Source organism: Cololabis saira, chromosome 11 (genome assembly GCF_033807715.1).
Source record: "Cololabis saira isolate AMF1-May2022 chromosome 11, fColSai1.1, whole genome shotgun sequence".
In the NCBI taxonomy this organism is placed as follows: Eukaryota; Metazoa; Chordata; class Actinopteri; order Beloniformes; family Belonidae; genus Cololabis; species Cololabis saira.
Window position 1 is genome coordinate 44,885,769 of NC_084597.1, and position 24,558 is coordinate 44,910,326.

Consider the following 24,558-nt stretch of genomic DNA (forward strand, 5'->3'; position numbering starts at 1 on the left):
GCGCCACACCACGTGCTCTGACTGAGCAGCAGCAGCAGCAGAAGAAGAAGAAGAAACTTCGACAACACACGCATTCCGCCACCGCGTCCTTCAGATATTTTTCCAGCTCTTTTAAAGTTTATTTTCCCTGAATCATCGACTCTTCTCCAGCGGCAGCTCCGCGGCAGTATACCGGGACAGCGCAGCTGCGATGGCGGCCGAGCGGCGCGAGGACAAAGGTGCGGCACGTCTGCTCGGGTAGCTTAGCATTAGCATTAGCATGGTGGGGTCTTTGTTCGATCTGCTGCTGATCAGGGCGGTGATCGGCTCATCGATCTGCTGCCAGCGGGACCTCGGTCATGGGGGACCCCGGCAGCTGCTGGAGCCATCATACCAGACTCACTGGTCCTGGACCCGGATCTGGGACCAGAACCCGGCCTGGTGTGGTCCAGGGGGGCCCGGATCAGCCAGGCTGGTGGGGGGTGGAGGGTTGATGTAGACCAGAACCAGAGCAGAATCAGACCAGAACCAGAGCAGAATCAGCCTCAGTTTACTATAAATGACCGCACTGCAAGAAAGTGACCATGGAGCAAGTTTAATGCTCCCTACTGCTATTTCAACATTTAGAGTTGTCACCAGAAAAATAACTTATTTGACAATTTTCACCTGGTTCAAGTAAATTTTCACTTGAAATAAGTAGGAAAATCTGCCAGTGGAACAAGATTTATCTTCTCATTACAAGCAAAACATTCTTGTTCCACTGGCAGATTTTTCTACTTGTTTTAAGTGAAAATCGACTTGAAACAGGTGAAATTTTTTGTTTTTTCCAGTGATGAGTCTTGTTTTAAGTGTAATGAGATTTTTTTACTAAAATGAGACATTTTAACTAGAAATAAGACAAATATTCTTGTTAAGATTGTGAGTTTTTGCAGTGATCCATTTTACTTATCCTGTGAAGGACAGAGTCATATTGATAAGTTCAGAAAACAGTTTTTTATTGTTGTGTTTTGATGTATTCTATGTAAGCCCTAGTATAATCCAGAACCACTGATCATGAAGTCAGATGAAACAGAACTCTCAGACAAACATTCAGACATGTCTTAAAGACATCATGGCATGGATGTCAAATTTTTGCTTTTAAATTCCAATGGAAATATAGGTTATTTTTTTGCTCCCAAGCACCTTAGGAAGGGATTAGTGGATTGTTTTGCTAACCTTTAGTACAATTGTGAGAACCCTTGGAGTTATGCGTAACATCATATTAATCAGGTTTGTACATACTTGTTTTTTAAATCTCCGTAATTTAACAAAGATTAGGAGCTTCCTCTCCCAGGATGATGCTGAAAAACGAATCTATAAATATAAACAGTATACATTGCAATGGGAGTGAAAGTAGTGCGAAAGAAAAAAGCAGTGCAAAAAAAGCAGGTAGAATGTGTGTGAGGTAGACAGCGATATTGCACATATGGTTATTGCACATCTTGTTATTGCACATGTTATTATTGTCCGTTGACTACTGAGAGCAGGCCTGGTTGTACAGTCTGATGGCAGCGGGGAGTGTAATAATAATAATAATAATAATACCTTTATTTATAAAGCGCTTTTCCAAAACAAGTTACAAAGTGCTTTACATGCAATCAAAAACAAACAATTTGTACAATATTAAGATAAGACACAATTGAGAGATAATAAAAAGAGACAAATAATACAGTCAGTTAAACGCAAGTCTAAAATGGTGAGTTTTTAAAAGTGACTTAAAAGAAGGCAGTGTGTTAGCTCCCCTGATCTCCCCGGCAGGTCATTCCATAAGTGAGGGGCTAAAACAGAAAAGGCCCGGTCACCCTTGGTCTTTAAGTTAGACCAAGGAATGTCCAGGAATGACCCACCAGAGCATCTCGGGGTGCCTTCAGGCTCGTATGAGGTCAGGAGGTCAGCTATGTAATCAGGAACTAGCCCGTTACGAGCCTTAAAAGTAATAATTAACATTTTAAAATCCACTCTAAAACGGACTGGGAGCCAGTGAAGGGACTTTAAAATTGTCTGGGTGCTGCATTTTGAATTAACTGTAGTTTATTTAGATTTTGCTGAGTGAGGCATGAAAAAAGTGAATTGCAGTAATCTAACCGGGATGAAATAAATGCATGTATAACTGTCTCTAGGTTAAGGTTTTTAGATGAAATAAATTACCTGATTTTTGATATTTTTCTAAGTTGGAAGAAGCATGATTGGACAACAGAATTTATATGCTGGTCGAAATTGAGGTGTTTGTCAAAATGAATACCGAGTGTAGTGTTTGGACTTAATTACAGACTCTGTTATCTCATCCCAATTTATGCTCCCACTCATGAACACACCACAACGGGGAAACAACTTTTAAAGGGAAAGGAAACTGAAATGTACAAGTTTCAGTGTAACCTGTAAAGGTCCAAACATTTGGAATGAGATTGATAGATAGCTATAAAGAGTCTGGATCTTTCTCAATTTTCAAAAAGAGACTAAAACAAAAAATGTTATTATTATGTCTTATTAAATTATGTCTAATTCTCAAATTATGTCTAAACTCTAAAACTTTCTGTGAATATTTATGTACCAATACCTGATGTATTATTTTTACAAGAATATCTTTGTAACTAGGAAATCCGAGGAGGTCTCAGGGTTTTATTGTGTGTGGGTTTTTTTTAGGTACCGGTAATAAGGTTATTATATGTATCTGTGTAATTTATAGTTGTTTTTTTGTGTGACTGGGCCCCTATTCATAAGCTACAGTAACTTCTGGGGAGTCCCATTTTACAAACTTACCTCAATTGATCGTTATCTGTATTTGTGTTTTTAAATTATTTGTGAAACTCTGAATAGTAACTTTAGTACAAATACTGGCCTACTTAGAGACCATGTTCGTCTGGCCCCGGTGGCAGGAAAAATAGACTAAACAGATCTGTTTAGTCAATAAAACATAGTTTAAGTGAAAAAGATCTTATGTTTCAGCAAAGCAAATTAAGAAAAAGAAAGTAGAAACAGCAGTTTCAGTCTTCACACTAGAACGTCACACCACAGTGATGCTTCACTTGATCCAGATGTGAGCTTTGATCTTTGCACCTCAGCTGTGGAGATGGATCACATGTTCTGAGGTCTCTCCACATCTGGACCTAAATCTGAATACCAGAGAAAACCTGCTTCCTCACTGAAGTTACTGCCACTTTATTTTGAAGAAGTTGGTGAAGTTTAGTTACAATAAAGAAGGGGGCGCATTAAGAAGAGTCAGTTGTGTCAAAGGTGGGTGGGTTGAGGTGCATTGAGTCCAACCCGGTAGGAATGGGCAATATTTTACCGTTCACGATTTACCGTCAAAAAAATTCCCAGCGGTAAGAATTTGTCATCTCGCGGTAAAAACAATAAATTCCCGTTGATTACATTTTTGTGTAAAGCCGGATTTATGGTTCTGCGTTAAATCGACGCAGAACGTACGTGTGCAGGAAGGAAGGAAGGAAGGAAATGAGCCAGAAAGAAAGAAAGAAAGAAATGAGCCTGAAAGAAAGAAAGAAAGAAAGAAATGAGCCTGAAAGAAAGAAAGAAAGAAAGAAAGAAATGAGCCTGAAAGAAAGAAAGAAAGAAAGAAAGAAATGAGCCTGAAAGAAAGAAAGAAAGAAAGAAATGAGCCTGAAAGAAAGAAAGAAAGAAATGAGCCTGAAAGAAAGAAAGAAAGAAATGAGCCTGAAAGAAAGAAAGAAAGAAAGAAATGAGCCTGAAAGAAAGAAAGAAAGAAAGAAATGAGCCTGAAAGAAAGAAAGAAAGAAAGAAATGAGCCTGAAAGAAAGAAAGAAAGAAAGAAATGAGCCTGAAAGAAAGAAAGAAAGAAAGAAAGAAATGAGCCTGAAAGAAAGAAAGAAAGAAAGAAAGAAATGAGCCTGAAAGAAAGAAAGAAAGAAATACAAGAAATGAGCCTGAAAGAAAGAAAGAAAGAAAGAAAGAAATGAGCCTGAAAGAAAGAAAGAAAGAAATACAAGAAATGAGCCTGAAAGAAAGAAAGAGAAAGAAATGAGCCTGAAAGAAAGAAAGAAAGATATGAGCCTGAAAGAAAGCAAGAAAAAACAATAAATTCCCATTGATGACGTTTAGTATCTTTTAGTATCTTTTAGAGCAGTGTTTTGGCTCCAAAGACTGAATGTGGTGATAGATTTATAGTTAAAAAGGTGGAGTTGAATTGGTATTTTTTTTAATCGTCATTTTTATCTTTATCGGGATAAAGGCCAGAAATTATCGTGATACATTTTTTAGTCCATACCGCCCAGCCCTACAACGCGGACACAATTACTGCAGTCCCTCTACTGACTAGCAAAGGCTGGTCCAGAAAACGATTAGTCTGTCTGTTTTTAATTCTGTTTTTAAACTTTTTTTAAAACCCTACAATATGGGGTGTAGATGTTTGATTGGCGGCCAGGCGGTGACTAGCCATCACTTTCTCGTAAGTCGTCATGCCGCAAAGCTTTTTTTTTTTTTAGGTGTTTGTGGTCACTAGTGGCCTTTATTGAGAAAGTAGGTAGACAGGGAACGGGTAGAGAGGGAGGGGCATTGCAGTACAGAGAGACAGGCCAGGACTCAAACCTGCGCTGCCCACGAGGATTATAGCCTCTGCAAACGGCGCCTGCTCAACCCATTGAGCTATCCAGGGCCCCCTTGCCGCAAAGCTTTGAGAAGCAATCAGCAAACATTTGATGGCAGCCCTCCATCTTCACTGGTGTGGTTCAGCTGAAGGAGTGGGTAGCCACGGCTATATTTTATTGACATAAGGTGTGCGTGTTTGGGTGGGCTTCCCAGGCCTCTTTGTCGAACCCTTTTGCAACACAGTACGAGTAAAAAGAGGCTTCAAAACAACTCATCAGAAACCTGGGAACAATGTCATGGATTGGTCCAGTAATGTTTGAAATTCACGATTCTGATTCATTCACAGTTGAAAACACAATCGCATCGTCTGCGTTTGAGAAGAAACGTTAGTTCATCGGTCCTTGAAAGAGCCTCACATCCATCCAACTTAAATACTAAGATACTTTTAATTTGATGCAGAGGTTGTCCACGCCGCTGAGTGTGCAGTGAGGGATCAAAGATTAAAACCATTTATGAGGGAAACCTCGTTGTCGGATTAAAAGGGGTGTAAAGTTTTGTTTTGGTGGATGTGAGGTATGTGATGTTTCTGTCAGGGGTGTGGACTCATGTGTGACTGTGTGGTGCTGTTTCAGATGGTGAGCTCAATGTTCTGGAGGATTTGTTGACCGAAGCTCCCGATCAAGACGATGAACTCTACAACCCCGAGACGGAGCGTGAACTCACTGACAAGAAAGGTACCGATGCTGCTGACAACTTATTGATCCTGTAAGGGATTGTCCACACTTTAAGAGCTGATTCTTATTGGAGTTTTCAGGTTGTTGTGTATCAGCTGGGAGCTGTGAGTCTGTGGAGCCATCTCGATCAATATATTCAATTACACCCGTATTGGTCAGGAAATGTGCGGGGTCACTGAACAAATCATAGAAGAAAGATACAAATGATTTGTTGTTTCTTATCAATAATATTTCCTGAAATCCTCCTGTGTCAGGAACCAAGAGGAAGAGTGAGCGCTCTGACAGCCAGGACCTGAAGAGGATCCGCTCCTCGGGCCACGCCCCCTCCAGATCCTCCTCCTCCTCCAACAAGAGAGGCTTGGGCTCGTCCCTGTCTTCCTCCAAGAAGGTGTCCAGCCCCCGCGGCCGCCACACTGCCAGCTACCGTCACGACTACTATGAAGAGCGAAAGGGGCGTCGAGGGCCCCGAGAGGGGCCCAGAGAAGGGCCCAGAGAAGGGCCCAGAGAGGGGCCCCGAGAGGGGCCCAGAGAGGGGCCCCGGAGCCGCGCTGGAGATGATGGCCGCCGCCGAGATTCGCACAGGGGCCTGGAGAGCTTGAGTCAGGTACTTCCGCAGAACTGTACCAAACTGCAGGGCCGGTTCTAGAAAATGATGACCAGGGCTGCATCTCAGATCAGAGGGGGTGCACATGCCTGGCACCTTATTCAACACTAAATTATGCATTTTCCCATAACTTCAAGCGGAATGATAATAGCAAAACAAGAATATTGTGCATTTCAAATGCTTTATTGCAGCAATATTGCTGCAGAACAAAGAAAATGCTACATTTGTCTGGGCTACCTCACCCATCAGACAATCTAGCAACAGATGTTTCTTACCCTTAAAATAAAACATAGAAATTCAAACTAATTTTATCTAAACAGCTCAAAACCATCACTAAACATGACAGTGACTACATTTACATGCAGTCAAAATTCGGGTTATTGCTAATATTCCGGTTACTGAAACATTGGGAATATTCCGTTTACATGGTAATTAATCATTCGGGATATCTGGATCAAACCAGCGACGCACAGAGAACATCATGACGCAATTCCCATCATTTCCACTTCTTCTTCCTGTATCCAAATTCAAAACAAATGCTGCTTCGCGCAACGTTTCGCTCACCTTCTTTTAAATCTGTCTATCCCCGTACTTTCTACCGTCTACAAATGCAGAAATGTTCATATCCTTCATTACATTTATGAAGTGATTAGTCTCCTCCTGGTCTTGGTTTCTCCGTGTTTAGAAGAACTTCCTGGACTCAAAAGACCAGGATTCCTTGTGAACAGAGCATGTGCAGAAAACAGATTCCTGTTCCGTTTGATGGGGATATTCCGTTTGGCATTTACATGACCCAATATTCGGGTTTTAAACCATAAATCAGGCTTAACGCGCGCGCACTTGTCAGTTTTCTTTTCGTCTTTTCAACTGAGCATGCAAACACAAAAACTGGGGGTGCAATGCTTATGCACCCTCGTTTGTAACTGTTTACAACCACTTTCAGACAATCACAGCCTCTCTTCCCGTTTGTCTTTCAGAAGCTGCGGCATGATGAGCGGCGGGAAAGCCCCGCCCCCCATGATGAAGACAACCAGTCAGAGGAGGAGGTGGCAGCAGAGTACGGCTCTGACCAGGTCTCAGGCAGCTCCTCTCCTGCCGCTTCCCATGTAGGAGAGGAAGAGGAGGAGCAGGAGGAGGAAGATGAAGAGGAAGAGGGCATGGAGGACGAGGAGGAGGAAGAGGAAGAAGAGGAGGAAGGAGAGAAGGAGGATGACGAGGAAGAGGAGGAGGAAGAGGAATACGATGAGCGTCGGGGCGGCGCCGATGGGAACGACTATGACACTCGCAGCGAGGCCGGCGACTCCTGCTCCTCCTCCGTCAGCTTCTCAGATGAAGGCGGGTCAGCACACTCGGGCTCTGGGTCCGAGGCCTCAGGTAACCATGGCAACGGCCTGCTGTTTTCTGTGACAGATGTCACTCTGTCTATCACAGGGGTGTCAAATGTGCGGCCCGAGAGAGATTTTCATGCGGCCCGCGAGAAGTTTCCAACGCAAAAAACCAAAATGTTAATTTACTATAAAGGAAGGAATAAATAATTGCCATGAATCGCAGCATATCCGATAATAAAATTTCTTCTACAAATCCATCGTTATTCCACAAAGAGAGCAGTTTGACATTTTTTAGTTTTCTAGAATGCATTTGCCGATTTTATTTCTTTGTAGACGGTCGTTTATTTTTATTAACTGACTACTATTATATATTTTCGCAGGAAAAATATCACTGCTAAAAAAGATGATAGAAGATATTTATTCAGAGAATTTCAGTTTTGAATACGAGGATAGTGACAAAGTAAAACAGTTAAAAGAGAAGTGCTGACTTTTTCGGCACACTGGCGTAAATATCCGCGCCAATTTTTAAAAATAAATACACTTAATTGTACTGGAAAAATCTCTAAATCACAAAGAAACACTCTCGGATGTAATAAGAAAGATTTTGCTTTTAATTAAATTTCCTATAAAAAAGCGAAATATTAAAAAAAACATACTTGTTTCTGTTTATCTTTTTAAAATAATAAGTACAATAAAATAAGTATTTTCATAATTTCATAATTTGAAAAAAATGAGAAATTTCAAGAAAAGATCCTGAAGAAATATATTTTACATAATTAGAGTGTAAACAAAGTGCATATTTCCTTTAAAATTAACTAAACTGATATTGGATTAGATAACAATAGTAAAAAAAAGAATAAGAATTTTTTTTTTCGAACCGTTTGTTATTTTGAGCGTGCGGCCCGCGAGAAAAAAAAAGGTCAAATCCGGCCCGCCAAGCAAAATTAGTTTGACACCCCTGGTCTATCATAAGGGTGCACGATTATGGCCAAAATGATAATCACGAATATTGTGATCACGATATTTCAATGAGTTTAGTCGTTTTTTTTTTTTTATTGCACCAACATGTAAACATATCACATCTGTGTGCACCATTACTGCTAATTTACAAACATTTGCATAAAAATAAAATTGGTGACCATTGTTCACCCTAATTTTAGTGCCTTCGTATTAGAAATAGAAATAAAAATAAATGCAACACAAAATAAAAAAAAAACGTGACACTGCTTACACTCACTAACATTATACATTTCTGTTAATTATGGGCACATATCTTTGGCCACATGGAACGTGATTTACTATCTATTAAATCGCTTTTGATTTAGTGTTTTGCACTGGAATTAATTACACACTACAGCCTGTCGGAATTAATAGGAGCAATATTATTCATATACAACAATTGTTTTGTCATGTTTTAATAATTGTCGGACACCATCATTTTCCACTACACACAGTATGTTCTGGTTCAACTACAGTGGGGCTAACACATATTTTGGTGAGGCTCAAATAAATGCCAGTTTATTTGAGCCGATCACGTAATTTCGATCGTAGGAAGCCAAAATCATGATTGCGATTAAAATTGGATTAATTGTGCAGCCACAGTCTATCATCATCATCTGTCTATCATCATCCTCTAAGACTCTAATATCACTGTTTTGATCTGGAAAGGATCGGGGAAAAAGCGTGAGAAGCTGTCATCGTCCGTTCGAGCTGTTCGTAAAGGGATGGAAAGTAAGGATTCTCTAAACATTATGTCTTTTAACGAGTGACCAGTAGTAATAGCATCACGTACCAAAGTTACCTGATCTAATCCAGCTCCTGTGTTTGTTCAGACCCCACCACCAAACTGCGTTATATCCTGCGGGATGCGCGGTTCTTTCTCATCAAGAGCAACAACCACGAGAACGTTTCCCTGGCCAAAGCAAAGGTACGTTGCTGTTCCCACGTTGAAGGGAATGACGTGGGGATGAGAATGAGTCCCTCCTTGTTTCTGTTCTTTCTTGGGATGGTGTTGTCTTGTCTGTTTCCTGCTGTCTCACTTTGTTCTTTTCCTTGTCTGTATGGTGTTGTTCCTCTTTGTTTCCCCTTCTCTGTCATTGTCCTCTATAAGCATTGTCTCATTCCTTTTTTGCTGTCAAGTTGATTTAGCATTGTTCCGGTGTTGTTTTCTGCTGTGGTGTAAAGGACGTTTGTCATGTGACTGTGATGTGCAGGGCGTTTGGTCGACGCTACCGGTCAACGAGAAGAAGCTGAACGCGGCGTTCCGCGCTGCTCGGAGCGTCATCCTGGTTTTCTCCGTGAGGGAGAGCGGGAAGTTCCAAGGTACTGACAGAAATCTTGGCCTCGTGCTGTTGGGAGATTCTCCCCCCGTCGCCTTCACGGTGAAATGTGACCTGTTATGTCTTGTCTGCTTCGTTCTCAGGTTTTGCTCGTTTGGCGTCAGAGTCTCATCACGGCGGTTCTCCGATCCACTGGGTTCTTCCAGCTGGCATGAACGCAAAGATGCTGGGAGGAGTGTTCAAGATCGACTGGCTGTGCAGGTAAGCGGCTGCGTGTTGAGCCACGTCTTCCATCCTGGAGGAGCAGGAACCTGCTCAGGTTGGACCAGTGGTCTCCCTGGTCCTCAGGAGTTAGGGGTGTAACGATACACTAATCTCACGATACGGTACGATACATGATACTGAGGTCACGATAACTATACGATATTATAGCAGTATTTTTTTAAAACCTTGAATGAGGAACATATGACTGGAAAAAATTGTCTTTTATTTGAAAGACACAAAATACAAAACAATGCTGTGCATTAGTTTGTAATGCTTTATAACTGTTTAAGTTTTAAAGAGAAAGCCAGGCCAACCATTTTCCACAAACTGAACTAAAAGTAAATGTCAGGTTTACATTATGCATCTTCAGTTTCATACAAGTACAAATATTTAGCCACAAACTCAATAGTTTCTCTCATGTATGATTTTACTTTTTTATTTTCCAGAAATGTAACAACTAAAATTAAATAAATAAATAAAAGTAAATAAATACATACAATTTTACATCATAAAAAAGATTGATTCATGCTCACCTTATAAGTGTAAGAGGAGATTTAGGTTGCTTTCACACCTGTACCGTTACAAGCAGTTGTTCCGGAACAGGGAACGTTTCCCCCTCAAGATCGGAACGTTTTGGTACATGTGAACACAGCAATCGCGCTCTGAAACGGTACAAAACAAGCGTTCCGAGATCACCTAGGAGAGGTGGTCTCGGCCCGATTCCAATCGAGACCTGAAACGGTTCATTTTTTTTATTTGGAGTGAGAACATGATCCACGCAGCAACCGAGACAACTCCATTCATTGTGTATGTGCGGCCGCGGTGCAAGGAGAGGAGTCGGTCCAGCTCCACCAACTCCTCTCCTATTGGACGTGCGAGATGTCTTCCCAGCACGGCACAAATTAAACATTGTTTGAAATTAAACAATGTTCAATTCGGGCAGGGTTTGCGCAGCGCAAACCCGGCTGCAGCAGGCGTCCTCTCGTCCGCTGCCGGGCTCCGCTCTGCGCTGAGCGCACATAAATGAATGGGTAAAGCCTGATTTATGGTTCCGCGTTAAATCAACGCAGAGCCTACGCCGTACTCCATGCAGTAGGCTCTGCGTTGGTGTAACGCGGAACCATAAATCAGCCTAAAGCCGGCAGCTGCGGTCTGTGCTGCGCTGAAAGGGGCGTGTTGTTGTTGCCGGGGTCGGAAGAGAAAACTCCTTCCGCGTTCATTTGACCAATCAGAGAGCAGCTGGTTAGCGCATGGAATTTGTTATCAGCTTTGAAACGGTACAGACGTTTGCCTTGTGAACACAAACTCCACGAACAAGAAACGGAACAACTGTATCGGTTCAGCCCTTGAATCGGAACAAAACAAACGGGCCACAGGTGTGAAAGCACCCGTATTTTTGTTAAGAAGGTTATTTTGGTAATTCAGGGTTCATTATTTTATAAATTCTTTATATTCTGATGTAAATCAGGGACTATAAGTAACCAGAAATGATCTGGGAAGTATAATCTAGTTAATCTAAATTCGGTCCAGTTAATTTTGATTAATGCCTGATCCGGTTCATTTCAATACAGGCCACATTCAAAGTTCACGTACTACCTATTCCTTGGACCAGTCTGGCTGAGGAACCCATCAAATACTCACTTCAGTGCAGTCGTCCATCTTGAGGAATACGTGAAGATGATGTGACCGGAGGGAGAGGACAAACCTTAATCAGAACCAGGACCAGGGAGAGGGGCACGTTTATTTTCATGGAGATTGGAAATTACAAGAAAAAGGGATATTATCACTGGGATATTTGCAGATGACGCGAACAGGGATTAAAGTTCTCCGTACTGGGTACGGATTTCCGTCCTGGGGATTTTTTTGGGATATTTTTTTATGAGATCAGCGCAAATCCGACAAAAAATATGAACACCGGGGTGTCTGTAGCGCCGCGGTGACTTGTCGAACGGCGCCCACTGCAGTCAATCAGCTGTTGGCTGTGCACACACAGTAAAGTTTTCCTCTGGTTTTAGATGCACGTAACCTGACACCTAATAACCAGGCATCAGAATCTTCCGTGGATTTTGGTCTCAGCAAAAAATTTCCGCGAAACGGGGAAAAAAAAAAATCAAAAATCCCCAAACAACGGACTCGAAAACGCGATGCGCCAGGCCAGAAAAGAAAAACATAATATGCAAAAAATAAGCGACATATCTATCCATTCATTCAGAAATCAAAAATCATTTCCATTTGGGAGCCTCTGTGCGGCGCTGAATATGCAATACAGTGTTTGCGTGTGCTTCTCATTGAAATGACTGGAGTAGGGCTGAACGATATGGACAAAATTTCATATCTCGATATTCATGCCAGATATCTCGATATCGATACGATACGATATGACTTCGGTTCGGTGAAAACCAAGCATTTTTCAGAAAAATAAAAACATCAGAAATCAAAAGAGTGCAGTTTTATTGATTAGAACTCACTGCCAGTCATCAACATTAACATAAAGTCACTCAATAATAAATAATAATCAAAATATTTTACTGTAGCTCCGCTTTAACGATAAATAACCAATGCAGTTAGAGTTAGAGTTCAGTACATGTTATTGATTATTGATTGGACGCTGCAGCTGAACGGACTGTCACAACATCACTGCAGTTTCATGACAGAGTAAAGACAGATTACAGATTAAACTCATGTTTCACTCCCAGGTTTCATATTTGATTTATTTTCTGTTTCAACAATTAAATATCTAAAAATGTTAACTTTCAATCTGATGAACAAAAGAACCAGAAACAACTTTCTTAATTTATTACTGCGCATGTGCAATCCCCCCCATTTGTCCAATCCTTGTTTTCAGTAAACGAATAGGAAATAGAGAAAAGAGTTTTCCACTCGCTGTTTTAATTCCCAATTTCGATTTTCAAACACATCAATGAATTTTTTATTATCAAAACAAAAGATGGGGAACGGATTATTTTGGTTTATTTCTCTATTTTTATTTTGTAATTTCAAAACTAAAAAGGGATGGCCGACGTCGCAATTTTCACCAAGCACGACTTGCACAACACCTCGCTCTGGTCGACATCATCCTTTCTAAATCCAAAATACCTCCAAGTAATGGAGGATTATTTATGTTTTGGCACAAAATTAGATTCTGCACTGCCACCGGCCGCATTATCCTCCGCAATCATGTCTCTTTTCTTCCGTTTGGATTTCTCCGCTCTTCTCCGCTCTCCTGTGTGTGGCTGTGTGCGTCTCAGTCACGTGTCCCTCCCTCCCACCCTCCTATGTTTGTCATTGGTTGGCTTCAGCTGTCGATCAACAGCAAGCCTGAAATAAGCTTTGTGGTTGGCTGGCCATAGTGGTGCGTTCAAGAGCAATCTTAAAAGTAATGTTTATGGAGACTGCTCGCGCTGTACAAGCAGGGCGAGCGGAAATATATCGTTTATATCGTTGCTTTTCCGTTATTAATGTCTTGAATGTTCATATCTCGATATAGATACGATAACGGTATATCGTTCAGCCCTAGACTGGAGGCAACACGTTGCGGCAGTGAGTGAAGCCTGAATTATGGTTCTGCGTTAAATCGACGCAGAGCCTACGGCTCTACGATCTGGTCACGTTGCGAATGAGCAGAGCCGGCAGGGAAAAAAAGTCAACAGTGCCGCGTGTCCGTGTGTAACCTAAATCTACCATGGCCTCAGTGTTAGGGCTCGGCCAGGTGGGGCTTTATAAATATATGGGCTTTATAAATGTATTAAATATATGAGCGCGGAGTCGGCGTGGCGAGGAGCTGCGCGCGACGACGAGCCGGGCGCGCGCCGGCGGACAGTGGAGTCTCGCTGTGAAGCCTGAATTATGGTTCCGCGTTAAATCGACACGTAACCTACGCCGTAGGCCTCGGCGTAGGTTACGCGGCGACGCGCGCCGTACGGTGCGTGTCGCCGCGTAACCTACGCCGTGTGCTCTGCGTTGGTGTGACGCAGAACCATAACTCAGCGCTAGACCTCGTCGCATGTCGGTGTGCCGCAATGTAAACACTGCGGAGCTACAAGCCTACGTTGCATTACGAATGTGACGCGCTGTGAGCTTGTATATCTGCATTTTAATTTCAGATGCTTTGTTCAAAGTTATGTAGCGAGTCTGTAGTGCAGTGCCTCGTTTAGAACCCCCTGTCATTATTACATAAAAAGTATCTACTAGCACGGATATTGCCACTGGATTAAAAGATGAACTCTCGAATGGATTATAAATTTACGTTTTCAATCGCAGGGGGGGGGCTGAAAACTTTCCGTCCTGGGATTTCTTTTTGCTTTAATCCCTGCGCGAAAGAGCACTACGTTGAACGCGTACTTCTCTGAATTCAGGTTGCGAGTAAAAGCAGTTCAGTAGGAGAGTGAGTGAGGGGGGATATATATTGTTTTTCGGCACTACCTTGTTCTCTATAGCTGATATAACATAAATTACTCCTATGTGGGATCAATAAAGTTCTTATTTTTGCCATCTGAGAAAATTAAATACATTATATTTGGTACCTAACTGTTTCCCAAGTATATTAGTGCGTGTGTGAATGAATAAATGAGACGTAAAACGTAAATTTCTTTGTAGAAAGGCACTTTATGAAAATAAGTCCATTTACTTGTATTAGTTTACAGCCCAGTCTTGCCACATCCAATATGGCGGCGATGTCAGTAGGTGATGCAATGTGCTGATTGGCTCTCCAGAAACGCTTTGAAACCCGTGCCAAAGATCGCTGATTGGCTCTTATTATTGGCACGTCAAAACAGTGCCATAATTCGCCATAATTCGTAGTTGTAAAAAAAGTTTGTAGCTTTTGTAAAAAAATGTTTGTAGCAATGTTGCACACAGACGAATTAATTCCACAGCTACAAAAATGTTTTAGACATGCACAAAATATTTCTACAAGTACAAATATTTTTTGCAAGTACAAATATTTTGTGCACACGCACAAAATATTTCTACAAGTACAAATATTTTTTGCAAGTACAAATATTTTTTGCACATGCACAAAATATTTCTACAAGTACAAAGTTTATTTACAGATTTACAGATGGCTTTAATTTGAGCCCATAGGAGAGGTCCAGACTGAACTGACCTCCGGGAGGAGGATGTTTTTAGAAGTTTTAGAGGTCCCATAATTGCTAATTGCTGATTGCCTTAATCGATTCAATCTTCTTGTCGTCCACAGGCGGGAGCTTCCTTTCATCAAGACAGCGCACCTGTCCAACCCCTGGAATGAACACAAGCCTGTCAAGATTGGCCGTGACGGACAGGTCTGCTCAGAGCTATTGAGTTTACTGAGTTGCCTTTGAGGTGTTTTGTTGTGAACTTTGTAAATCTCTTCCTCCAGGAGATCCAGCCCGACATCGGTGCGCAGCTTTGTGCCCTGTTCCCCCTGGATGAGAGCGTGGATATTCACCAGGTGGCTCGCCGCATTCGTCACAAGCGTCGGACCCCATCGGAACCTCGGCCTAGAGGCCGACCGCCTCAGCGTGAACCGGGAAGGTTAGCCAATCATCAAGCTCCTCATCCCGCTTCCTGTTCTACTTCTCCTGCTGTGGCCACGGCGCCCCCTGCTGCTGGACCATGGAGACGGCCATCGCATTTAGCCGGCGGCTAGCTGTCCAACGGCTAGCATTGCCGGTTCTTGGTGGTTGTTTGTTTTTCTGCCATCTTGGAATCCCCTGGAGTGACGCCTTCTCCGACCAGTTCAAGTCTTAAGTCAGGCAGGAAGTAGAATTCCTACACAGCGCACCACGTTTCACAGCCAGATCCAGTGCAACGCTTTATTTTTGCTACTTTTAATTATTTCTTTAGCTTCAGCAACAGATACCACACATCATTTTTGTTTAATATGATTTCAGCTCATTCCTTAGTTTAGTTTTTTCTTCATTTATATTTTTTATCAAAAAAAATGCATGGCAAAAAAATAAGTAAATTTAATTTGTTGTTGCTAAATTTCTCTTTTGAAGCTCTTTGTCTTCACAGGATGTTGATACTTCTGAAGTTAAGAAAAAAAAGATTAAAGTTTGGCTTGTAGTTGGACTGTGGCCAGCCCTTTCAGAATAAAAGCAGAGGGGAAGAGCGTCACTGGCTTTCAGAATAAAAGCAGAGAGGAAGAGCGTCACTGGCTTTCAGAATAAAAGCAGAGGAGGAGCATCTCTCGCTTTCAGAATAAAAGCAGAGAGGAGGAGCGTCTCTGGCTGGACTGATGGAGGACGGGTTGAGGGAGGGGACCGGTCAGCTAGAACAAAAGCAGAGAGAGAAAGTGAGGGAGCTTCCAGGAGACTGTTTCTGGTACTAAAAGGTGGTATGGTTGGGGCTGGGGGCTGGGCCTCAGGACTCTTATACTGAGAAGGTGTGGTATGTTGGTGCCGGGGCTCACCCCCATGGTGAAATAAGGTAAATAACCGAAAGAATGGAAAAGGACTAATAAAAAGATAAATTTCTCTTGGACTAATAGAATGATGCCCCCACCTCCTTGAATATAAAAAGGACAGTGTTGCCCTCCCCCCCTCCCTGCTCACCCCTGGGGCCCCTCTTTCTCCCAGCGTACACACACACTGAAACAGGACTGTTGTTGAGGATGAACTGGTAATATTTGAGGGTGTGGGTGAGTCACACTCCCTGAAGGACTGAATTTTTCAGTGTGTGTGGGGGGAGGAAACGAGGAGGAGGAGGGCGGTGAAAATAAGAACGAACTGTACAACCGAGAGAGATGACAGAAGTCTGTCATTTTTCTTTTAAGGACTGTCTGGGGTTTGGGCTGGGCAAAGAGGGGCAGGGTTTTGTTTGATTGACAGGACTGCACCATCATCATCACCATCATCACCCCCTCACACTTTCAAAATAAGAGGGTTTATAAAAGCCTTTAAATGGACTGATGAGGAGAAAAACTTTTTAAAAATGAAAGTGTTGCCCCTTCGTGATAATCAACAGAAGCGGTATGTGGTCCCTTTCGCAGGCTTCTACTTCTATGTTTGTTCTGTTTTAATGTTATTGTGTGTGCGAATGTGAAGCAACATTGGTAAGAATGATGCTCTCTTGAGCAGGAAACCCTGGTTAGAACCAGACTCAGAGAGAAACCTCCCCTCCTAGAAACGGAGAGACTGGACTGCAGGAGCCCAGGTACAGGACAACAATGAACCAGTGAGAGACCCACACAGTCAGTATCAGTAAGAGACCCAGGTGCAGACCAGTATAAACCAGTAAGAGACCCAGTTCACATAGGTATAAACCAGTAGGAGAACCAGACCCAGACTCAGACCAGTAGAAACCAGTAGGAGACAGTCAAACCACTGTAAACCAAAAGGACCAGTAGAAGTGTGTGAGCAGGAAACTTTCTCACCAGGTGTATCAACGTGGTTACCAATGCTGGAGGAATTGCGACATCTGACATCGGTCTCAAACTTGTGACGTCATCAGGTTTTCGGGTGCAATGATTGATTCTTTGATGATGTTTCCAGAGTAATGATCAGCTGACTGATGCCTGTCTATGATACGTCGTCTGCTATTGACTTCTTCCTGTTTAGTTAGATCCAGATAAGTCGACGTTAACCTGATAAGTTGACCCTGTTTTGTGATGCATAACCTCAGTGGGTGAGGTGTTTTTTTTTCTTCCTGAATGAGGTGTGTGTCTGGGTGTGGATGCGGGTGTGGGTGTGTCTCTTACCTGTGGACTTGTTTGCGTAGGCGTCGCCCTGAGGAGTACGACATCCACGGCAGGAAGCGACCACGAACCGATGGTCTGCCGGACTTCAGTCAGAGAACAGGTTGTTCATCTGGAGGTTTTATTTAAACACACCTGATGGTGTTTGCTGTCCATAAACACATGCACAGACACACCAGGTCCCTGGGAATGTTAGAAGCACCTATCACACAAATTAATCCTGCATTTTATCTGATTCTCAGGGTTCATCCAGGACCTACGGAATCAACCAATGGACAGGTGAGATGCATCACATCACCACACCATTCAGAACTACAAATGGAAGGCTTTTATTTTGAAGTAAAGCCTTAATTAACAAGCATGTTGGGTCAAATCATAAAAGCCAATTTATTCAAGTAAAAGCATAACTTGGTATGAACATCAAACCAACGGGGAAAACTTCACCTGTAATCCAAGAAGTTGCACGTAAATTAAACCTAAAATTTCAACATCAAGTTGCTAAGCTAGCAGTGAGAAAAACAATGGTCACCAGCAAGCAGCAGCTACGGTTTAAGATGACCACTCCGTCACAAAAACTCACTGCAAAAGACCGGTTTAAAATGTACTAAAGAGTCGGGTCCACTGACTAAAACACCAATGAAACTGTACCAGACCTGTGGATGGAGGTTCCCTCGGAACCCCAGATGCTTAATCTCTCTCAACTGGAGATGCTCCAACTGACATTTTCACGGGTGGTTAAAATTTCAGACTTCACACACACATACACACTAGGCATTTATTACTACTTTATTAGTAAAGTGGAGTAAAGATTGATAGTAGTTCAGCCAATGGGTAGTCATCACAACTTTATCGTCAGCAGTTTGTACTAGGGGTGTAACTATATCGTACCACGAAATTTTTCGCGATACAGAAACGTCACGATACGTGTCGTGGAGGTGACAAACGGTATCGCGATATTGGGTTATTAATATTAATCTACTAATAATAACGCGCATTCGACCGCGCGTGCCGACCACGACTCGACCCGCGGACCAAAATCTTCCTCCGCTCAGAAGAAACTAGTACCGTTTTGGTCCCGATCACGGGACTCTTGCAGGGTTTTGAGCTCTGAACTTTTACTTATGTAAGGCTGGTGTAGAGTTAAGCCTTACCTTATTAAATTAAATTAAACCTTTTTGGGGTGGTGAGTAGGATAAACACGGGGACAACTTCTGCTGAGTTCCAGTGTACTTTAATGTCCCTCAACAGTGTAGGATTTTAGAACATCAACACAGCACCTAGTGCCGTACTGTGGCGTATCACTCCGCCCAATCTAAAACAGACTAATCACTACAGATAAACTGACTAGTGTCATTATAGTCCCTGATTTACATCAGAATATAAAGAATATATTTATAAAATAATGAACCCTGAATTACCAAAATAACCTTAACAAAAATAAATCTCCTCTTACACTTATAAGGTGAGCATGAATCAATCTTTTTTATGATGTAAAATTGTATGCATTTATTCACTTTTATTTATTTATTTAATTTTAGTTGTTAAATTTCTGGAAAAGAAAAAAGTCAAATCATACATGAGAGAAACTATTCAGTTTGTGACAAAATATTTGTACTTGTATGAAACTGAAGATCATAATGCAAACCTGACATTTACTTTTAGTTCAGTTTGTGGAAAATGGTTGGCCTGGCTTTCTCTTTAAAACTTAAACAGTTATAAAGCATTACAAACTGTAACAATAGGGAAAACGCACAGCATTGTTTTGTATTTTGTGACTTTCAAATAAAAGACCATTTTTTTCCAGTCATATGTTCCTCATGCAAGGTTGTTAAAAAAATACTGCTATAATATTGTATCGTTATCGTGACCCCAATATCGAGTATCGTACCCTATCGTGAGATTAGTGTATCGTTACACCCCTAGTTTGTACCAACCTGGCGTGATTTAACTACAGAAATATTGTGTTGGAAATGTCCAGCAGCACTGTCGCTCCTTCAGGTTTGATCAGCCTGATGAATGAGCTGGTAGCCGCAGCTAAGGTTAATTGTCGTGAGGTGGAGGCTTTACTAGCCAGATTCCTGGGTCTCTTTGCCACTTTACAACATTGGACGGGTGCATTACAACAAGATGCTTCAAAACAGCTCTTCAGAAACCTATAGGTGACATTTGGGATCATGTTACGTTTGAGTCTATGATTTACTCACAATGAAATATTTCACTCCAGCTGAATTCAAGCATCGCTGTGACGGTGGATGGGCCGCCGTGCATAGAACAACTGTGCAAAACCTGCCGGAGTGGAATGGGTAATAAGTGAGGTTGACCTGCCGGTTACAGGTCAGAACGGATGCTGAAAATCATAAATACCAATACCTGACTGCTCAGTAAATGCATTCCTGGTCAGAACAGTTTCAACATAATGCAAGAGACGTTCTGCGTGCCGTGCAGTGACAACACAATGATTCAGACGCCTCCGGAACGGAGACTGTAAATGCAAAGGAAAATGTAGTTCTTCATCACGCTCACAGTCACATGGTCCTAAAACCCCTCCCTCTCACAGAATAAATGATTATAGTGCTGCGCCTTACTGGCGAGGTTCATGGTTAAATATTTTTTAGGTTTTCTAATTAAAAAAAATAAACCGTCCTTTTTTTAACCGGTGTCCAAAAGACAGCCTGATGACTTGCTGTCTAAAAGCACTACTCATATTCCTGCGCTTTATCTTCATTTGAGCAGACGGTGTTTTAGAACAGGAACCTTCGACTGAGGAGGGGAAGGTTGACGTGTCGTTTTAGGGGGAGGTTTTCTCAGGTGGATTCACATTTTGGTCTGAATTCTGCAGGAGATTCTCCAGCGTCAGAAGGGACGTGTTCCTCAACGGGGTGAGTCATCGCATGTCATGTTGGTTTGCTGTGTTCAGAGCCGTGTTTTCACTCGTTTCCCGTTTATCTGCTTCAGTCATACAACGACTACATGAGGGACTACCACCACAGCGTCGGGCCCCCGGCTCCCTGGCAGACTCTGGTACGACTCCCTGCATCACATGCACACACCTGCTCTTTGGCTGTACGGCCTTCACACACAATAACTGTTTCTAAAATGGACAGAGACATTCAGTTAAGGTGGAAATAATTAGTTTCTGAAAAATTAGGAAACCATTCCCCAAAAGCAAATTATAAATGTGCACTTGTTGACAATTCAGAGCATTTCACAAGCCAAACTACCTTACCATCCACGCTCCTAATCTTGTCAGAGCTGGGTAGAGGAGCCAAAAATTGTACTGAAGTAAAAGTACTTTACCTCTAGAATAATATGACTCAAGTAGAAGTAAAAAGTAGTCATCCAAATAATTACTTGAGTAAAAGTAAAAAACTACATGCCGAAAAAACTACTCAAGTACTGAGTAACTGTTGAGTAACGTCTGATTTATTTTTTTAACACAACCATTCAAACAGACAAAAGTACAAAATAATCATCTTCAGGCGAATTAAATCAATAAAATAATAAAATGAATTAAAATTAATAAAAAATAGCTTAAATTAAAATAATCTTAAAGTTAATTCAAGTACTTTAATAAATAATAAAATAAATAAAATAACAGAATAAAAAAATTAATTAAGCACAAGTAGCACAAAATTTCAAGCCTTTGTACTTTTTCTTGTTCTTTTTTAACCAGGCAGAACTAGAACAAGCCCATGAACTCATAGAAACTCTGTGTGTGTTTGAGTCTGTGTAAATGTGACAAAACATGCAAAAACAAACATTTTTCCCAAAGAATCCCCCTGTGATGTCATGAGATTGACGCGTACGCGGATAAAAGAAAAGTAACAGCTCCTAATGTAGCGGAGTAAGAGTAACAGTTTCTCCTTCACAAATCTACTTAAAGGAGCTTGAGGCAGGATTGAGGCAGAATTTATGAAAAAAATTCGTATACGTTTTAAGTTTTCTAGTAATAATGTCAGATGAACGTTCCAAACCAAAAAGAATGAGCCCTCTAGTGTATCTCTCCGTTGCCTTGAACAGGCTGTGTGCACATTTTGCAGCAAATCAGCTGAAATATTGCAAGCCTTTTATTATTTTAATATTGCTGATTATGGCTTACAGTTTAAGAATAAGATTCCCAGAATATTCTAATTTTTTGAGATAGGATATTTGAGTTTTCTTAAACTGTAAACCATGATCAGCAATATTAAAATAATAAAAGGCTTGCAACATTTCAGTTTATTTGTAATGAATCCAGAATGTATGACATTTTTGTTTTTTGTAATTGCATTACAGAAAATCCCAATATTCTAATTTTCTGAGACAGTCCTGTATGATCTCTGAAACATTGTGGCCTTATGAAGTTGCATCCCAACAAATTGAGTTTTTCAAAATCTATTGAAGTGATCAGCTCATAGTGTGATATTTGCACCACAGGCAGCGTACCCTGGAGTGGAGCAGCAGCCTCCCCACCACCCCCCCTACTACCACCACAGCCACCCCCCGCCCCCGCCACACCAGGCCTACCACCACCATCACCACCCCGCTCTGCCACCTCACGACGCTCCTCCCCCCCGCTTCAGAGACAAGCAGCGTGTGCCGCAGCACCGCACCTTCACGTCCAGCCCGGTGAGTTCTACTCTGGTTCTTTTCTGTTATGGTGCTTTTCCACTGGTACCTACTCAGCCCGACTCAACTCGGCCTGGTTTCTTTTCCATAACAATCCAGCACTTGGAGCAGAAGTAGGAGGTTGGAGTGAAGCTGCTGTGACGTATTTGATTGTGTATCTAAATGAAGAAGACAACAACACTAAAGATTCAATTCAATTCAATTTTATTTATATAGCGTCTAATACAACAAAAGTTGTCTCTAGACGCTTTACAGAGACCCAGAACATAAACCCCCGAGCAGTTATTACATAAACAATGGCAGGTAAAAACTCCCCTAGTGGGAGAAAAACCTTAAGCCAAACAGTGGCAAGAAAAACTCCCCTTTAGGAGGAAGAAACCTGGACCAGGACCTGGATCATAAGGGGGGACCCTCCTGCTGGAGACCAGACTGGGGGTCAGGGACGTCAGCAGTACAGCAGGCAGGTGGAAGCAGCAACGGGATGACCAGGGGTGGGGACCGCAGGCCAGCATGCAGCTCCCGAAGCTCCGGCACAATCAGCAAGTCCCAGGTTGGGGTGCAGGGTCGGGGAAAGGTTGAGAAGGGACAGGGCCAGGTCAAGATGTAGAACCTGGTGGAGGTGATAAATGTGCTGCTGGGTCTGTGGCTTGTGTTTGATATAAAGTTAAAAAATTAGAGTGAGAGAAGCTTCAAGCGGGGACGCTTTTTTTTTTTTTTTTGTCTTTGTTTGTCTCGTCGCTGCTGAAAAGTCAGCTGGAGTCGTGAGCAGCTATGACGTGAAAGAGCTCCTGGTAGATCTGGTCGTTCCTTATCTCCGTCTGATCCCTTTTTTACCTCAGAGTTGGATCATGAAACAGACTTTTGCTGCCATTGCCTGTTGAATAAAATGAATAAGAAACCGTGAGTCGCTCTTTCTCTGATTTCCTCCTCCTGACTCAGACGTCTGACTCCAATCCCCCGACCAATCGGTGGCCTGTAATGTGATGATGTCAGATACAGCCGACTCAGCAGCTTAGAACTTTGGCAGAATAGATACAGAAAAGTATCTACTCGGCACGTTGGACCCCTAGTGGAGAAGAGTCGGGCTGAGTAGGTACTAGTGGAAAGGCACCATTACATCTCGCTCAACCTGGTGCCCTGGACAGCTCAGTGGGTTGAGGTTCGAGTCCCGGCCTGTCGCTCTGTACTGCAATGCCCCTCCCCCTCTAAAAAGATGAATGATCTACAAAACCAAAATGTCCTCACTTTTTGTGCTAAGTTTATATACGACATATATGCATATATACATAATATATCCTATTAGAACGTCGGTAGAACCTCAGTTGCACATCACCAACGTTGCAATAAGGATCTACATTCTACAGAGATTTTAATGATGTGATATTTACATTGGGACAGCATTCTACAGCCTTTCCCCTGACGTTCTCCTGAGGTTGTCATTCATTTCAATGATATCCTCTTGTCATGTGTTGGTCAGGTGATCCGTCCAGGTGTTGTTTGGTCACTTCCTCTTCTCTTTCCCATCATGCAGCATGACTACGACATGCGTGTGGACGACTTCCTCCGGCGAACGCAGGCGGTGGTGAGCAGCAGGCGCGAGCGTGAGCGGCAGCGGGAGCGCGAGCGAGGCGGACCACGCCGCGACCGAGAGCGCGAGCGACCAAGGGACCGGGAGAGGGAGAGAGAGAGGGACAAGGAGAGGGGGCGGTACCGACGGTGAACCAGCATCAACAAGGACTTTTATTTTAAGTTGACAGCGTCACCCCCCAAGAGTTTTCAGTTTCTTTTGACAATTATGAATAGAGAAAAGAAAAGAGCTCCACGATAACATCAGCAGTTTTCCTTTTGAATACAGTGAAAACTGGTAAATCTGTGAGATCACATGATGACAACCTGGACAATTTTTTCTTTCAACTTTCCTTGTCATGTTTCATTTTATTGTGAAAGGTTGAGCTGTGTTTCCTGTAAAACCCTCCTTTTAGAGTTGTTCAGGAACTTTTATTTTTTCACTGATGTTTCATCACCTTCTGTTTTCCTGCTCTGATTGGTCATTACAGTGCTGCTCGTTCTGTTTTTTGAGTTATATGTTATTCTGTTATTGAGTATATGAGAAATACCCAGCTGGTGTACTACTCTCTGGAGTGGAAGAGACTGGATCCCAAGATTCAGGGGCCACTTTAGTAGCTAGTGGCAGTAGTCATAAGGCTGGTTTTAGGGTATTAATGACCAGTGTACCAGTATGGAGTAAATACTGAATTGTGGGCAGTATGACAGTATGAGCTTTAGAGAATGGCCTTCTTGTGTTTAAAGTTGAATTTGTTACTTTGTGTCTCAGATAAAGCTCCTTCACAATAAAACAATCATGATGGTCATTGGGACCGCCTTTTTTTCCCCCCATGATGCTCAGCAACCGTTTTACCTGCTCAACCCCCGAGGGGAAATACTGAAATAAATGACTTAAACTAAATTGTTGTTCTTACAA

The 24,558-nt window shown here is 42.3% G+C and overlaps 1 protein-coding gene across 2 annotated transcripts; it reads left to right on the forward strand.

Moving 5' to 3' along the window:
• Nucleotides 1-34: 34 nt before the first annotated feature.
• ythdc1 (YTH N6-methyladenosine RNA binding protein C1) lies at nucleotides 35-24,527 on the forward strand. Of its 2 annotated transcripts, none has more exons than XM_061734591.1 (16): nucleotides 35-218; nucleotides 5,214-5,315; nucleotides 5,570-5,919; nucleotides 6,897-7,293; nucleotides 8,916-8,978; nucleotides 9,080-9,174; nucleotides 9,461-9,569; nucleotides 9,670-9,787; nucleotides 14,988-15,072; nucleotides 15,150-15,304; nucleotides 17,492-17,571; nucleotides 17,711-17,747; nucleotides 20,308-20,347; nucleotides 20,424-20,489; nucleotides 21,885-22,076; nucleotides 23,608-24,527. In XM_061734591.1, exons 1-16 carry the CDS (start codon nucleotides 191-193, stop codon nucleotides 23,794-23,796), a joined length of 2,106 nt encoding a protein of 701 aa, XP_061590575.1. In that variant the 5' UTR covers nucleotides 35-190; the 3' UTR covers nucleotides 23,797-24,527. The 2 variants fall into 2 exon arrangements, with proteins under 2 accessions (XP_061590575.1, XP_061590576.1); XM_061734592.1 differs by having other exon boundaries at nucleotides 6,900-7,293.
• Nucleotides 24,528-24,558: the final 31 nt, after the last annotated feature.

Coding starts and splice junctions, on each gene's coding strand:
- ythdc1 (XM_061734591.1), top strand. CDS start 191: ATGGCGGCCGAGCGGCGCGAGGACAAAG. Junction 5,920..6,896: donor GCCTGGAGAGCTTGAGTCAG/GTACTTCCGCAG, acceptor TTTGTCTTTCAG/AAGCTGCGGCATGATGAGCG. Junction 9,175..9,460: donor TTTCCCTGGCCAAAGCAAAG/GTACGTTGCTGT, acceptor TGTGATGTGCAG/GGCGTTTGGTCGACGCTACC.